General features: G+C 41.3%; 1 protein-coding gene across 18 annotated transcripts in view; it reads left to right on the top strand.

Moving 5' to 3' along the window:
- The first annotated feature begins 295 nt into the window (after positions 1-295).
- TNRC6B (trinucleotide repeat containing adaptor 6B) overlaps positions 296-16,227 on the top strand; it is a 104,887-nt gene continuing 88,955 nt past the window's right edge. For 5 of the 18 annotated variants that reach the window (XM_083573722.1, XM_083573732.1, XM_083573719.1 and 2 more), the window contains exons 1-4: positions 298-863; positions 3,691-3,744; positions 6,727-6,799; positions 7,656-7,745. In XM_083573722.1, coding sequence (XP_083429848.1) covers positions 7,711-7,745 — 35 coding nt within the window. In that variant the 5' untranslated portion in view covers positions 298-863; positions 3,691-3,744; positions 6,727-6,799; positions 7,656-7,710. Of the gene's footprint in view, positions 864-3,690; positions 3,745-6,726; positions 6,800-7,655; positions 7,746-16,227 lie in introns of all 18 variants that reach the window. The other 13 variants (XM_083573723.1, XM_083573733.1, XM_083573720.1 and 10 more) reach the window with 4 other exon arrangements.

The raw sequence follows: 16,227 nt of genomic DNA, 5'->3' as shown, positions 1-16,227 counted from the left end.
CGCCTAGGCGACCAATGACGTTTCCAGTCTTGAGGCCAGAGAGGTACGCGACTCGGCTGTACCGAAGGCTTCTAGATCTGCGATTAGCCGGTTTCAGGTTGATTGACATCTTCAGGAGCGAAGACCAAGCGCACGCGCTTTGAAATATTTATTATTATTTTCGGCTCCGTTTTTACGGCGATGCGAATTCGGTGCCCATGATTGGCCGGCTGTAATGACGAAATATGTAGCCAATAGCCTTGCAGTAAGGAACAATATGGGTGGGACAAATACGTGACTTAACCAGACGAGCTGTGGTTTTGTCCAATTGGAAAAAAGCTAGGGCGGAGAAAGCAGAGGAGTGCAAGTTAAAACAGCATAGGTAGCTGGTTTCACCAATAAGGAGTCGGGTGGTTTTCACGCTGCCCAATTATTATCATAAACTTATGAGGCGGAGCTTTGCTTGATATGCAGCCACTGTGACTAATGCATCTTGAGATGGTTGAAGAGTCGTCCAATGGGAAATGAGGAGGGGGATGGAAAAGGGGGCAGGTCGCCTTGAGACGGCCAGGTAACTTCGCCAATCAGTGATAACATTATTGCGGTGCTAGCCAATGGGCGGCCATTGAGGGCGGGTCCCGATGTGTTTGGGTTCGTGCTCCTCAGGGAGTGAGACGGCGGCGACGAGGAAAGTTTATTTTTTGGTGGCGGTTGACCCCCCCTCCCCCCGCCATTTGTTTTGATCTCTGTATCTGGCGGCTGGATTTCCCCGGCGGGTAAAACGGGCGGGAAAAGCGGCTCCCGCAGCAGCGCCCGTGGAAAGGAGGTGGGCTCTCCGTGTGCACCGCTGCGGGCGAAGAGGCGACGGCTGCGGCTCCTCGTAGGTGAGTGGCGAGGCAGGCCTCGGGGGCCCACTGCGCGCTTCTGCGAGGCTGCTGGAGCGGGTGAACGGCGAGGCCTCGTTGCTCTCCTCTCAGAAGACGCCGCAAATCCCCTCAGAGGGGCCGAACGGCTCCTTCGGGCCCCTCCAGCTGTCTCTCAGCGCCGAGGGTGTCATTGTTGTTAGTATTATTATCATAATAACATGTGTGTTGAGGTAATGATGGTTCCTGGGGATACCTCTCTGGTTCCAGTTTCGCGGCGGTAGCTGCAGGAGCTCCGTTGGGTAAATGAATTTGGGGCTGTTTAGGATCGGGGCGCCGGTGGGGGGGGGGGCGGCGGGAGGAGAGGGTTTTCCATCGCTTTCACTTGCGCGTGCGCAGTGGCGCTTCCTTCTCTGAGGGCATCGGCGGTGGAAGAGCAGAGGGGGAGTTTAGTATACAGTATTTGGAGTGGGACGTGAAACTCGCTCCTCGGATAATGACGACCTGAAAGGGTAACGGGGCTTGAGAGTTTTTCTTTCTCTCCGACCCCAACCCGAGCTAATGGTGAGATTTTTCTCTCTCCCTTCACACCGTCCAATAGCTCGGGATGGAAACTCAGGTTCTGTGGTGCAACCAGTCAAGATCGGGTGGAAACAGCCAAGTACCCCGAGTGTTGCCGTAAAGGCTTATTTATAGCAGCGCTGGTTGTAGCAAGCCCCAGCTCTACCCATGCAGGATGAAAAATGATCCTAAAAGATATAAATAAACACAGCCGACTGGCGGCCTCTTGCTTTCTGCTCTCCTTTGCTTCCGTGAGTGGGGCTCTCTTCCACCCAAGGGGCGATGACCACCTCGAGCGTAACTTGTTTGGCATAATAATATTTGAAGCGGATAAGAAATGTTAGAACTGTTGACTCGCGGTGTAGCGTTGGGTGCCCACTCCTTAGCAGGGTCAGAGCCTTTTAATTGAGAGAGGCCCGTGGGAATAGTTTAACATACAGTGGTACCTCGGGTTACATACGCTTCAGGTTACATACACTTCAGGTTACATACGCTTCAGGTTACAGACTCCGTTAACCCAGAAATAATGCTTCAGGTTAAGAACTTTGCTTCAGGGTGAGAACAGAAATTGTGCTCCGGCGGCAGCAGGAGGCCCCATTAGCTAAAGTGGTGCTTCAGGTTATGAACAGTTTCAGGTTAAGTACGGTCCTCCGGAACGAATCAAGTACGTAACCCGAGGTACCACTGTACGAGGTACTGTCAAGCTACATATTCTGGATTAACATTAGTGTGTAAATAGGTGGCAAGAGAAGGGGGTAGCAGAGTCAGAAATGTTTTTGTTTTTGGTACTAAGTGTTGTGAGGACAGCTCTTTCTAAAGATGAAGGAACAGCTGGTGTTATGCGCCTCTGAGAACCCCATTTCTGGTGCATAACATTTTGCTGTGTGTTTTGTGTTGTGTACTGATCAGGACTGAATTGGAGCTACTGGAAACTTGGAGGCAATGATCTCTTCCCATACCTCCTCTGCCTTTCCAATGCCATGGGTAGTAGAGTAAAACTGGCATTTATTTGCTCTTGTGAAATAACATCAGTGGTGGAACTTTGTTTCAAATCCACATTTCAGGGTTAAATCAGGCCATAACCTTTATTCACTGAAGTTATCTAAACTCTTAAGAACATGTTGTTGTGGACATAGAGTGGTAGGGTAGTCTTATTCTCTCATTACTCCAAAGTAATGCTAATTATTTACATTGAGCTTTGTTAGATTCTGTGCAGCACTCTTGTATTTCAGAAGTATTGTAGTGTTAAAAGGAAATGCCTATCTTAGTGTAATTGGGTTTCCTGTACAATTTCCTTCAGAGTCCATATAGCTGCATACCCTTGGTGGGATCCTATTATTTTTAATTAGGTGACCTAGGGATTTTATTATGAAGTAAAACCTTTTTATTTTTCTGTTCTGAATTGGGATAATACATTTGGGGTTCTTTTTTGAATATAAGAAGAGTTTTCTGCAGCATTTGTGCCGGCAATCCAAGCTTTAACTTTATAAAGAGTGCTTTCATCATGTTACTTATGCTTTAAAAATGACATTTCTACTATATCGAAACAAAATATATCATAGTTATTCATTTTAAAATTGTAATACAGTATTTATTACTTTGGTATATTATCAGCTACTTTGTAGACAATTTCCTCTAAGTGGATTATAAATCCCATAATTTTTCTTTTTTGCTTTTATATGTGTCATAATGCTACCAAAAAATCTTATTAGTTCAAACTTTTTTATTTGGATTGCTTGCAGTGTACACTATAGGGTAGCCAAGAGCAGTGTCTTCTCTCACCCTGCTAATTCTGATATGGGGTGGGGAGTGGCAGAATTAGTGGAGGCTGGAAAGGTGTTAATATACCCCCAAACCTTCAGAATTTTCTTCTCCTGCATGTCCATAAAGGCCAGATCAGAATTTTGTGGCTAAGTAATATGGAGTTGATTAGTAAGTTGCTTTTTTCAGATAGTGATGTTGATGTTATCAAGTTCTCTTAATCACAGAATTCTTTTTTGCCAACAAAGCACTTTCATTGCCTAGCATAAGTAGAGCATTGGCTAACAACAGTGCTGTGCCTGGTCATTCACAATGGAAGTGGGTTAGCCTCCTTAGTATGAGGGTTAGCCTCGTATGTAGGGGATGCAGTTTGCACTGAGGATAGCTCATAGCAATTCAGACAGGGGTCCTGTGAAATCAACATTGGTTAGTGTTAACCATGGTTACAATCCGTACCAAAACATTCCTTAATCATGGTAAAAGTTGGGGATGGACTTCTAGTTGACCTAAGTGCTTCATATTGCAGGTGGTAGGCTGGAGAAAGAGAAAAGATTGGATGTTCTTCATGTATCCACTTCTGGTGAGTGCACATAACCTCAGCTAAAAGCTGGTGTGGTATAGTAGTTAAAGTTCTGGATTAGGACTGGGAGACTAAGGTTGAGAACATCATTCAGCCATAAAGCTCATTTGGGTGACCTTGGGCCAGTAACAAGGTTGCTGTGAGGATAAAAGGGAGAGGAAGTGAATATTGTATGCTACATTGATCCGTTTGGAGAAAGGTAGGATATCAACACAGTATAAATAAATACAGGATAAAACTAGCATGTGGATAATGCATAGCCCATAGGCCTCCATACTGTATGACTTTGTAAGAAAGGTAGGTGCCTGGTAGCCATTATGTAGTACAGTGGTACCTCGGGTTACAGATGCTTCAGGTTGCAGACGCTTCAGGTTACAGGCTCCGCTAACCCAGAAATAGTACCTCGGGTTAAGAACTTTGCTTCAGGATGAGAACAGAAATTGTGCTTCGGCGGCGCGGCAGCAGCGGGAGGCCCCATTAGCTAAAGTGGTGCTTCAGGTTAAGAACAGTTTCAGGTTAAGAACGGACCTCCGGAACGAATTAAGTACTTAACCCGAGGTACCACTGTACTTGATTCCCTGAACCGAAGTTCAGACTGATCAATTTGTCCGAGTTTGGATATAATGATAGAATCATAGAACTGTAAAGTTGGAAGGAATACCAAGGGTCTTCTAGTTCAGCCCCCGGCAATGCAGGAATCTTCTGCCCAATGTGGGGCTCAAATCCACAACCCTGAGATTAAGAGTCTCAGGCTCTACTGACTCAACTGTCCCTTCAACATAAACTGTGGTTGGTTAAAAAGCTTCCAATTTCCCTGTGACACTGCCAGAGGAGAAGAGGCAGTACTTGAGCCTGAGCTGATCAGCCATTGTGCCTTCTACTCCAATTTCCCCCAATTGCTGTGGGGGGAAGGGAAAAGTGAAAAGGTGACTGCAAGCCAGATGGGGTGGTCCTACCTATCAACCAGCAGACAAAGGATTCCCCACCACTTTTTAAAAAATATAATTTGACTTACTCAGGGGGGAGTGCGTGATTTTTCATGTCTGGTGAGCATACCTAGTACTTCATATGGGAATGAAAATACTCACCTTAGCTTATCTGTGTGGATTTGCTGAAGAGGAGACTCAGAAGGATGGTGTGTGTGTGGAAGGGGAGTAATGGTGTGTGATTGTTTTTGTCTGGCTTCATCATATGCTGAAATGCCGCTCCCAACACCTTTACAACATGGAAATGTAACTTTGGGTCTGAAAAAAGTTCCCCATCTTTGGTTTAAATTTTAACCCCCTGTTACTTTGTATAAAGAATAGTGGCTACCATGAGAGAGTGTACCATTTTTTGTCATCAGCTCCAGTTATTTTGCTGTTTTTAGAGCAGTCATCTTACCAGCCTCTGTGTAAGTTCCTTAGGAAATGCAAAATTTATTTTTAAATATGCAAATACTTATTTGCATGTATGTTAGTAGATAGAAGGCATTTTGCTGTTCTGAAACAAGTTGTCACCTTGGAAAATATAGTGGCATATACCATAAAATTGATTCTGCATTCATCTGTGATAGTGACTACCTGTACAGGCTTGAAAACACTGGACAGTGCTGCAACCACTCTAGTTGCCTTCACTTATCTTTATGCTCCAGTGGCCAGAGGCGTAGGAAGGGGTGTGTGGTGGGTGCAGTCCGCCCCAGGTGTCATGACAGGGGGGTGACAAAATGGCAGGTGAGTGGGCAGCACACCTTGTGCCCGGCAGCAGCAGCCCTCCTCAGCCATGGCGAGGCACACCCAGCGGCGGCAGCTCTGTTGCCGGGTCATGTTTCACCCGACTGCAGAGAGCAGGAGGAGAGTGAGCAGCAGCTTCCCAGCCCCTCTCCTACCCTGAACTGTGGCACATGGGAGGGCACCTGCTGCGCCCCCTCAGGAGCCCGCCCGCCCTGGGCAGCACAGGTATATGCTTGGCCACTGCCAGTGACTAACAAAATGCTGCTGTTGCATTGTATTAGGCAAGAGTATTTGTTTTCCAAACTTTTCTGCAATCATTATAGCTGAACAATTTGCTGTTCTTCGAAAATTAAAATGTTCTAACTCATATGCTATGTTAACATATACCACATGTGCTTGATATTAGTGTGAATCTCATAAAGAAACTATTGCTAGTATGTAATAATGTTAATCTATGTCTGAGCATAATATACAGGTGAGAACATTCACCTTGCAATAGATCTCCATTTTCATTTCATATTTAAAATCAGAAATCAAGCCACCCAAACCAGCACTGTGGTAGTATGCCTGCATTCCTTTTTAATATGGGTTTAACTACACAGAAAGCTTGATTGATGGAAAATCTGAAATGCTTGTCAGCAGTACACCTCTTTGGTGTAGAGGTTTGAAGTGAGGTCTCTGAATATATATATTCTTTCCCCTGAAACATGTTAACGTTCTTTAATTTGCCATTTCCCTTAACTACCAGCTAACATGTTCCCTTATGCAAATATGTATTTAGTGCCAGTCCTCTTTGGAATCAAATGTATGTCAAGGTAACTTTTTGGGAAGAAAAATTTAAACTTACAACTTGATTGATGCTTTCCATTCATGTCAGGGTGCAAAACTGCATGTTAGTGGTTCCTACTATGACTTTCTGGTTACCATCTTTTGGATTCTTTTGGTGATTAGGTGCTGCAGGGTATAATTTAGTACACTACTGAGTATGTGGAAATGTTCGATCTTAACAGCCACAATGCATTTTGGCCAGTTCCATTATTATACAAATTTGTAAGACAGTGTTGGAATGCAATATTTCTTTTCAATTATCAAGTCTAACTACAGACTTTGAATTTCCTGTCATCTTTACCAGGTGTAAAAAAATACCAACTGCAAAAAAAGCAACCAGGATTGCTTATGTTGCTTCGTTTCTTGAGAGGAATTTTTGTATGTTATGCTTATGTGCTTTGAATAATAGTATTTTTTTCTTTTTCTTTTTTTTTTTTTGCAGTGGTTTGACTTTTGCACTGAATGTAGCCGGGATGGGTCCTTTCGGGCTTCAGCAGCCCTGAGAAGCTGTCGAGGTAATTTCTGTTTAAAATACAAGTGCACTATTAGTAGAAGGCAGAGGTGGGTAGAGAAGGTAAAGGTGTACAAAACAGTTGTTTGATCTTTGGACATACCGTAAGTCATGAAATTGAGGGAATACATTCTCTCTTTTACAGGGAATTATGATACATTGATTATGGTCTAGAGAAGTCACACAGAATGCCTATTATTAGAGGTGTTTTATGTTGTCCTGTTTCATGTGAAGCTTTGTATGTACAGTTTAAGCATGTCATGTTAAGATAAAAAAGATTTTTTTTACTGCCAGTATAAACATGCTTTCAGTAATACAGTCATTGAGACTTCTGATAATTTTTTGTTCAGCTGAAAAGCTGTGGCATAACTGAATACTGGAGAGAGTTGTATGCATTTGGAGACTTCAGCACAGTAGGCATTAGAGATGGGTTCCTTATCCTCTAGTTTATGGGTTGGCACTCTCCAGCATGGGGGCCTAGTTAGGCCTGGCATGAGTCCTAATTTGGCCTTTGAGGACATTTCCCCCAAACCTTGGCTACCTGTTCTTTCTTAAAACTATTTAATCTGAAATAGCCATATGATTAGCAGATGAGTGAATAACTACTAGCCTTTCCAAAGACTACATCTACCAACTCCAAACTACTTTATGTGTGTGTTTCTCCCCACTTGTCTGTCTGGGCCCCTTGTGCCTTTACTCCTGAGACATTTGTGCCAGTCACTGAATGTCCCTGATTGCAATCTGGGTGATTTTTTTTTAATGGCCTAAGAATCCTCAGTATTTACAATGTGCAGTATGACTCATAAAATTTCAGATTCCAACTATTTTATTATAACATCCTTCATTTTATTTATTTTTAGGCAGAATTTCGTGTTTCAGCAGAGTTTTGCACAGATTCTGTTCCCATGCAAACTGATGAGGGAGAAATTTTGTCGGAAGCTGGTTCCAAGGTCAGTGAATTCACAGAATGAGACTAGGGTAAATGTTGATACAATTAACTATTACTGTGAATATGTAGGTTTGAAACATGAACATGGTGATTCCAGATATAATTCATTGTATTGATAAAGATTAAATACATACAAAGTCTTAATTTAGTCCTGTGCTGATATTAACAATACCATAAAATGTGGCAATTAATACAAGAATATTGTTTCCATGGGAATATTTATATCTTGGAGTCTTTCCTCATCTTTGTGCAGCAATTATTCCTGATAAATATACACATTTCAAATGGGGATGTAAATAGTCACTCACCTGGTTGCTTGTGACAAGAAAATGTTGCCTTTAGGCAATTGGGCAGGGAAGATTTTGTAAACTGGAAAGAGCTGAATGTTCCTTCTAGACCACTGATGAACTGTAAATACTATAGAGCTGTATATAGACATATTTTATTGGTTAGTAACTTCTGTGGACTGGCTTAAATCAACCTTTTAAGAAGCTTATCTACTGAAGAAGTGTATACTGTATAACTCATTTGAACCAATTCACGTAACACTTAGGGTAACATAAAATATCTTTAGTTTAGCTAGTTTTAGCTAAGTTTCAAATGTCACAAATTATTACTGTTTTCTTGAACAAGTACTTGATGGAAAGTGTATAAAACTCATTCATTACAGCTACTATTTGAATTGGTAACTGTAGCCCATCTTGAAAATGCAGCAGCATAAATCTGTATTCTGAATAAGCCTTTTCAGTCTAGATAAAGGTTGTAGAACAGTTCATATTAGGCTACCAACACAATCACAAAACACTGTTCCCTGATAATTAACAGTAAGTGTTACACTCCTGCTTGCAAATTTTGCAGTGTTCACCTATGCTTCTCTGGTAGCCCACTTGTTACCTGTGATTTGAAATTAAGTGTTGTGTGATAGTAGTTTTATTTAAGACTAGAGGGGGTGGAGCCTTCACACATTCTTCAGAGGTTTAAAGGCCAGAACACTGAGGCCTGTTAGTGCAGCTGTCATGGTGCTGGTTCCCCAGCTTGGCAAGCATAGTGCTCTGCTTGCAGCCTAGGCATGTGCAATTTGTTTGTGGTATTTACAAGTAATCCTTCTGGTCAAGTGTGTGAGGTGATATGCAAGCATTTATGTATGTGTACATAGCCACTTATCTGAGGATAACTGCTACTTGCTACAGATATCTAGCAAATTGCTTGGCTAAAATTAATATTGGAAGTATGGTATTGGCACTAAACATATTAATCTGCTTTTTATGGAGTCTGAGCACTCATCCATTTGGGCCAGTACCATCCATTCTTGCTTTTACAGCTTTGTTACCTGATCTTATAACTGGAAGTGTTTGAGTACTGTAATTTGTGCAGTGTGTCCTATCACTGAGCTATGGTCTTTCCCACAATCAAATAAACACATTACTACCTTAATTTGGATAACACTGAATGGATTGTGGTACTGAGAGAGCGCAGTGATGGGATGTAGATATTACAGGAGCTAAGGAGTATGCACATGCAAACTGGTTCATCATCCAACCTTTGGCTATCTGAACATGGACTTTTGCATTTCAGTATGCTTTGGAGCTTTTCCTGAGTAATTGCTAATACTTGCTACAGAGACCCAGAGCAGTCAATTATGTTGAATGATTTTAGTATCAGTTGTGCACTCTAAATTATTGCTCAGCAATTTTCTTCAGAGTCTTAGGCAAATTACATTCTGCCCCAGTAAAAGGTAAATTTTTATAATTGGTTATTGAGATGAATGAGGCATAGTTGTACACAGTACTCTTTTTCTAGAAAAAGAGGTGCCAGAACTCACCTCCTTCGTTCTCTTAGAATGGCAACAGTGCCCACATGAGAGGTGCCGGAACTTTGTTCTGGTGAGTTCCTGCTGAAAAGAAGCCCAGATTGTACAACATTTGTTAAAGTAAAAGTGTTGTAGTAATATTTGTTTGAAGTGATCCAATCCAGTTCTTATTTGATTTTATTTGAGATATTCCAAGCTAGCTAACCTCTTGGAATCAGTTGTCAAGCTGTGCACTTTACATTTGGGCTTTGTTTCCTCTGGGCTCACAAGGATGAGTTGGCTTGTGCTTCTTTTGCTCATGCTGGAAAAATGTTTTGTTTCTGTTAGTCTTGTGTTTGTAATGGACAAACACTTTTATGAAACCCTTTAGCTATTAATGCTATTGTGGCTGGTGGAAAGGAAAGAAACTAGGTTGTAAATCCTCTCATTGTTAAAGCATCTCCAAAGATACTGACCATAGTACATAGGAAGCTGCTTTGCTTCATGACTTTGTTCACATTACCTTGCTCCCCCTCCCCCGAACTTTTATAACAGCTATCCCCAAAATCGGCCCCTCCAGATGTTTGGGGACTACAACTCCCATCATCCCTAGCTAACAGAACCAGTGATCAGGGATGCTGGGAACTGTAGTCCCAAAACATCTGGAGAGCCGAGTTTGGGGATGCCTGTTTTATAAGATCTGTTCTTATCAAACATAAAAAAGACTCAGAGGATGCAGGTTCAAATCTCCAGTTGGCCGTGAATTTCACTAGAGTGACCTTTGGCTAATGACACACACACACAGAGAGACAGCTATTGTGAGGATAAAATGGATGGAGGGGAATGGAGAGGGAAGGGGACCATGTGAACCACACTGAACTTGGGGGAAGGGTATGATAACATAAACTAAAATATTGTAGGGTGATGATCTCACTATGTACTTGATACAGTCTAAAGCAAAACATTTTAATTGTTTTAAAATGTTTTTATATTGCTGCACACAAGTAATTTATGAAAGGCTGATATATAAATATTTTTATAAGGTAAAAAATATAATTTCCTGCTCTTGGGGAAACCATTCTTATGTTATTTGCCTGCCAAATGTGTTGGAGTGGCTCTGTGACAAATCCGAAGCTCATTTTATGGCATACCCTTGGTTTGTATGATATACTGGCCAGGCCTGTTGTGCTTAGCAGTTGCCCCTGGACAAAGTGAGTGCACCGTTGAACTTGCCTAATATGCTCCCTGCCCCCCCCCCCCCGCGCGCAATTGCATATTGGTAAATAGTAAGCAAATTGCCCAGAAGCTATTCACCTATTACAGTCGTTCCTCGGAAGTCGAACGGAATCCATTCCGGAAGTCCATTTGACTTCCACAATGTTCATGTACCAAGCCGCAACAGACATTCGGGTTCCAAAGAATGTTCACAAACCGGAACAATCACTTTCGGGTTTGCGGCATTTGGGAGCCAAAACGTTTGTCTCGCAAGGCGTTTGACTTCCAAGTTACGACTGTACTGTACGACTGTTTTCTCAGGAACCCTAGGCCTTTCTACCCCAATAGTCTACCTGAGACAAGTGAAAACGGGTATTTTTGGAAGGGAAGGAAAAGGTGTAAGTTGTCTGTGAAAGAAGAATGGGAGAACAAATTATAAAAGATAGGTTGAGAGGCATGTGGTTGTGGAAAGGGAAAATCTGTAAGAGCCTCTGGATCAGCATGTTTTGCCTAAAATAGGGAGGCTGTCACAATACCTCCAGAGAAATGTTATGCTTAGCCTGAGTAAAGGTGAGCAGTGGAACTCCTTTCCATGAGGAAATGTGGCAAATAACTTTAGCAATTTCCAAAGATGGGTTAGTTAGCAGGAGAACGTGATGATGTTGGTGCCCTCCCATCAGATGTCAAGGAGATAAGGTAACTGTACAACCTTTAGAAGACATCTGAAGGCAGCCCTGTATAGGGAAGTGTTTTTTTTAAAATGTTGAATATTTTATTATGTTTCTATATATGTTGGAAGCCACCCAGAGTATCTGGGACAACCCAGTCAGGTGGGCAGGATGCTTACCACTACTACTACTATTAGTATTATTATTCCAAATTGTACCTCCATCCTTTTTGTGACTAGCAGCCTCTGACATTTTTTTCATTCCTCTTCCCTGGTTCTTTTACATTCACTTCTTCCTCCCATAATAGCTTTCCTTATTTAACTCCCTTCCATTGTAGTCCCAGTTTGTTTTCTTATTTATTATTACATGTCAATGTTTATCTTATTTTCTTATTTCCTTTAACACCTCCTCTTTCCTTTTCCCCTCAGAGGAGGGATACCTTCCTTCCTTCCTTCCTTCCTTCCTTCCATCCATCCATCCATCCCTCTCTCTGCCGGAACCTCTCTGTCTTCTGGTCGCCAGCATGCAAGGACCTGCAGGTGGTGGCATTAGTCTGACTAAAAGACTGTGGCAGGGCTAGGGGGCACTGAGCAGGCTATGACACTGAAGCCCACCTGAAAATGACCCAAGCTCTATTGTTCAAGAAACACTGCCATAGAATGTTGGGAAAGATGGTAGTAACTAAATAAGACACATGCTTAATTTTGGGATTACATAACCATTGCTTAGGTTTTAAGAAGGACCAGTAGAATATCCTCATGGAACATTGTGGTCAAAAGTGGAGTCTCCTACAGTGGTCTGTGTAGATGTGCACATTCCTGAAGTAAATGAATACTATTTGTTGGATACGAAAGTTGAGTGAATACTGTACTTGCCCATGGCCCTTCATCTGATGCGTAGAGACTTTTAAAACGTGGTTACACTTTATGGTTCTTTTCACATGTAAGGGAAGTGATAATTTCTGCCACTTTTGTGCCCAAGTGTCAGGTTTGTGCACTGTATCCTCCTCTTGTGAGGGGGCAACCTAAGTACACATCTTTGCATAAATCATTGTATCTTAAACTGGGAAGACAATTTAACTGCAAACAGAACTGGAAGCCATAGTTTGAACGTAGATAAACTATGGCTTGCAGAACTCAAAACTTTGCTGGTTTCTACAAAGAAGTAAGTGAGTGAATTGAAGAATGCAAGGTGGGAGAAGAGTAATTAGCCAGACCATGGTTTGCCATTTAAAGCGTAAAGCAATGCAGTACTGGTGTACACAAAATAATTTATACCCATGTAAGTGAAGGGAAGTAGCCCATTTTGAAATTTTAGACTTCTTACTCTTTGGTGTTCAAAGCAATTTACACAGAAAAATAAAATACTTTTTAAAAGAAAAAGCTGATATGGTGTATTTCATATGCTGCATTACCCCTTGAGATAATAGTCATACAGCCACATTTGTACTCTTAATTTATTCTTTGACCTATGGCAGATTTCTTTCATCTTTATAATAAGTTTTTAAAGTGAATTCAGATAAATTGGATTCTAACATTTGTAAAGCAGCAAGTAATGACAGTCTTCCTATTGGTTATGCAAGACAGGAGTTTAAAATTGGCCAACTCATGTTGCACAACCAAACAGTGGATGTCTGGAGATGATAAGAGCTTATCTCTAAAGCCCAGCAAGGTGTTAGGCTCATACTTAAAGCAGAGGCTCCTGAGTTTTAAGAATTCTGGCAATGCCATTGGGCTGAAGCGGTTAGAGAAATATGGAGAGTAAATAGTTGGTGAAATTTTAAAAGGTAAGGGATTTGTAGAATTTATTAGTCTACTTGGATCAGAAAAGGAGGTGCCTGTTATGAATCATGTATGGCTTGAAGACCAAGAAATATTGTTAACCCTTATTTCCAGTAATTCTTTAGTTTTATTCTTTAATTGTATGCCCTCATGTACCCCATAACTGGTGACTTTTTTTTACCATGTATGTCTTAATTATAGAATCATAGAATTGTAGCGGTGGAAGGGACCCTGAGGGTCATTTAGTTCAACCTCCCGCAATGCAAGAATATTTTGCCCAATGGGGCTTGAACCTACAACCCTGTGGTTAAGAGTCAGCTAAAGCATCCAAGACAGATGGCCATCCAACCTCTGCTTACAAACCTCCAAGGAAGGAGAGTCCACCACATTCCACTGTTGAACAGATCTTACTGTCAGAAAGTTCTTCCTGATGTTATCTAGGAATCTCCTTTCTTGTACCTTGGAGCCATTGGTTTGTGTTGTGCCCTCAGTAGCAGGAGAAAACAAGCTTGCTCTATCTTCCATGTGATATCCCTTTATATATTTGAAGATGGCCATCATACCTCCTTCTTTTTAAAAAAGTAATTCTGTAGCCTTCCTAGAAAGTAAGTTATGGGTAAAGTGATTTATTTGAAATGAGAGAGGTGTAGCTACCTTGTATATTTTTCCTGGTACTGAGTAATGCTCCCTGTTGTTATGCAGCAGCAGCATCTCTGTGTGTGTGTTCGTTCTCAGTATTCAGAACCAGCAGGACATGGAATAAAATTGTCAGGGATGGTTGTTTCTGTAATTTTGTGTTATAATATGCTCCTCATTGCAACCATTTTGTGAATGGTCCCCCAACTCTCTAAAAATTCAGAGTGTACCCACTAGTGCAAAACATTTGGTGACCTCAAGAGTAAGAGTTTTTTCCCATTTGAAAGTCAGCCTAAATTTGCATCTAAGCATATAAATTAGCATAATACTTTATGTACATGAGTCATGGACCTGTTCCCTTAGTCTTTTAAGTATCTAGCAACACCACTGTTAAGGTACGTCTGGACAGGGTAAAAAGCTGAAATATATGGCCCGGTTTGCTAGAGAACTGAATTTTGGAATTCTAATAACTTGTACAGGAGTATTGGACATCATACTACCCAGCCCTAGAGGCGGCACATGTAAATAGCTCCAGAAACAACCAAGAAGAAAAATACTTTAAATCTTTTAAGTCACTGGAGTAGCCAACATGATGCCCTCCAGATGTTGATGAGTACAATTCGTATCATACCATGCTGACTGGGGCTAATGGGAGTTGGAAGTCAAACAACATCTGCAGGACACCTCTTTGCCTATCCCTGCATCATGTCTATTCTGAAAGCAGACCCTATCAAATACTTAAGCACACAGTTACAAATCTGTGAACAAATACATGGTCCAGTGCAAGCGTAATGCTGCATAATCTCTTGTCTATAACCAGATGCACTGAAGCCAGTGCTAGTCATGATTAGTTGGAAGTCAGAGTTTACAATCTTAATTCTTTCTATTCATACTTAATAAGATTGCAGAACATGTAACACTAACCGTGGAGGGAGAAAACATTGTGGGATGGAGACTTGGAATCATAGAATTGGAAGGGACCTAGAGTCATCTAGGTTTCCTAACAGTTAAATTAAAACATTGTTTCTTAACCTGCAAAAACAAACTGGTAGTCACACCCAAGTGATTGGTAATGTTCCAGTTTTTTTTAGCTGGTGTACTGTATTTCAGCCATTTTTCATCTAATCTCTGGAATTTGGGTAGTACGCACTCATCACCGAAGAGATGCCCCATGATTAAAAAAAATAGTGATGTGACCAATCTCAGTTTTCATAAGGAAAAGATTTGGTAGTTTACTAGAAAATGTGAAATGCCTTAATTATGCAGCTACTCCTGTAGCTCTATATAATGTTAGTGCTAAGGTTTCTAGCTAGTTTCTTACCCACAGGAAATTTTGTTTGTTTGGAGAAGCATTCAGTTATTTGAGTCTTTATTTGCAGTCTGAAGTGATGTATACCAGACACAGGTTTGCCATCTCAGTAAGAACTAGACATTGGATGCCAGGGCAGGATGTGGCCTTCAGCCACATCATAAGTTGTGGAAGTTCTGCGAATTATTTGCAAAAATAGTGTCAAAAATTCACCCTTTCACAAGATACCATTTCCACGTCCATATTTTTCTTTCCCCACTAGCTTCTCCTCACACTGTTGCCCAGCCTCTGCTTTCCCATATGCTTTCAGTCTCTGCCTGTGTCCCCAAATCAAGGTTTGTTAAACCCTCACTATTCATACTTGAGCATCTTTCTAATCTATGTATGAGGGGAGGGAATGACAGCAACATTTTAATCTCTCCTGGGGTGACACAGTACCTTGGCCATATCAGTGTGAATCAAATTTCCTGACACCCACTCCTCCACCCATAATGACTGTTGCCACCGAGCATGCGTAATATAGATGTACTGTATAGAATGGGAGATGGAAAGTCCACAATGGACTTTAAATTCTAAATGAAAGGCAAGCCTTAATAACACATTTAAAGTTTTGAAAGCATCAATCGCTTTGGCAGATGTTAAAGCCTTCTTAAAAGAAGATGGTTTATTCTTAGAGGAAAGAATCCTTCTGTCCCCAATGTTTAAATGATACTCATCTGGCTATTGTGTCCAATTAAGTTTGGGAAATTCAGACTCTTCACTGAGGAGAATTCTCTATACCAAATTTAGAATGGTCAGACAAATATTGATTTTTAATAAAGAAAAACACATCTCAATGTATATAATCTGCTTATACAACTTATGCAGAATAAAAATATGGAAGCCCTTATATGAAAAAGTAAAGAATCTAGGTCCCATATTTACTCATTTCATGTTTCAACATATAAAACTTTCTTCATGTTTTGGCTTATTGTAACTATGAGTGATAACCATGAGAGTGACAATATGACCGTGGGGTGTGCATTTGTTAAACTTCAAATGGCAATCTCTTGGTTAGAGCTAACAGTGGAAACTGGTGATAAATT

The sequence above is a fragment of the Podarcis filfolensis genome, assembly GCF_964270895.1.
Source record: "Podarcis filfolensis genome assembly, chromosome: 10".
NCBI lineage: Eukaryota > Metazoa > Chordata > Lepidosauria > Squamata > Lacertidae > Podarcis > Podarcis filfolensis.
This window is presented reverse-complemented; position numbering and strand designations above follow the sequence as displayed.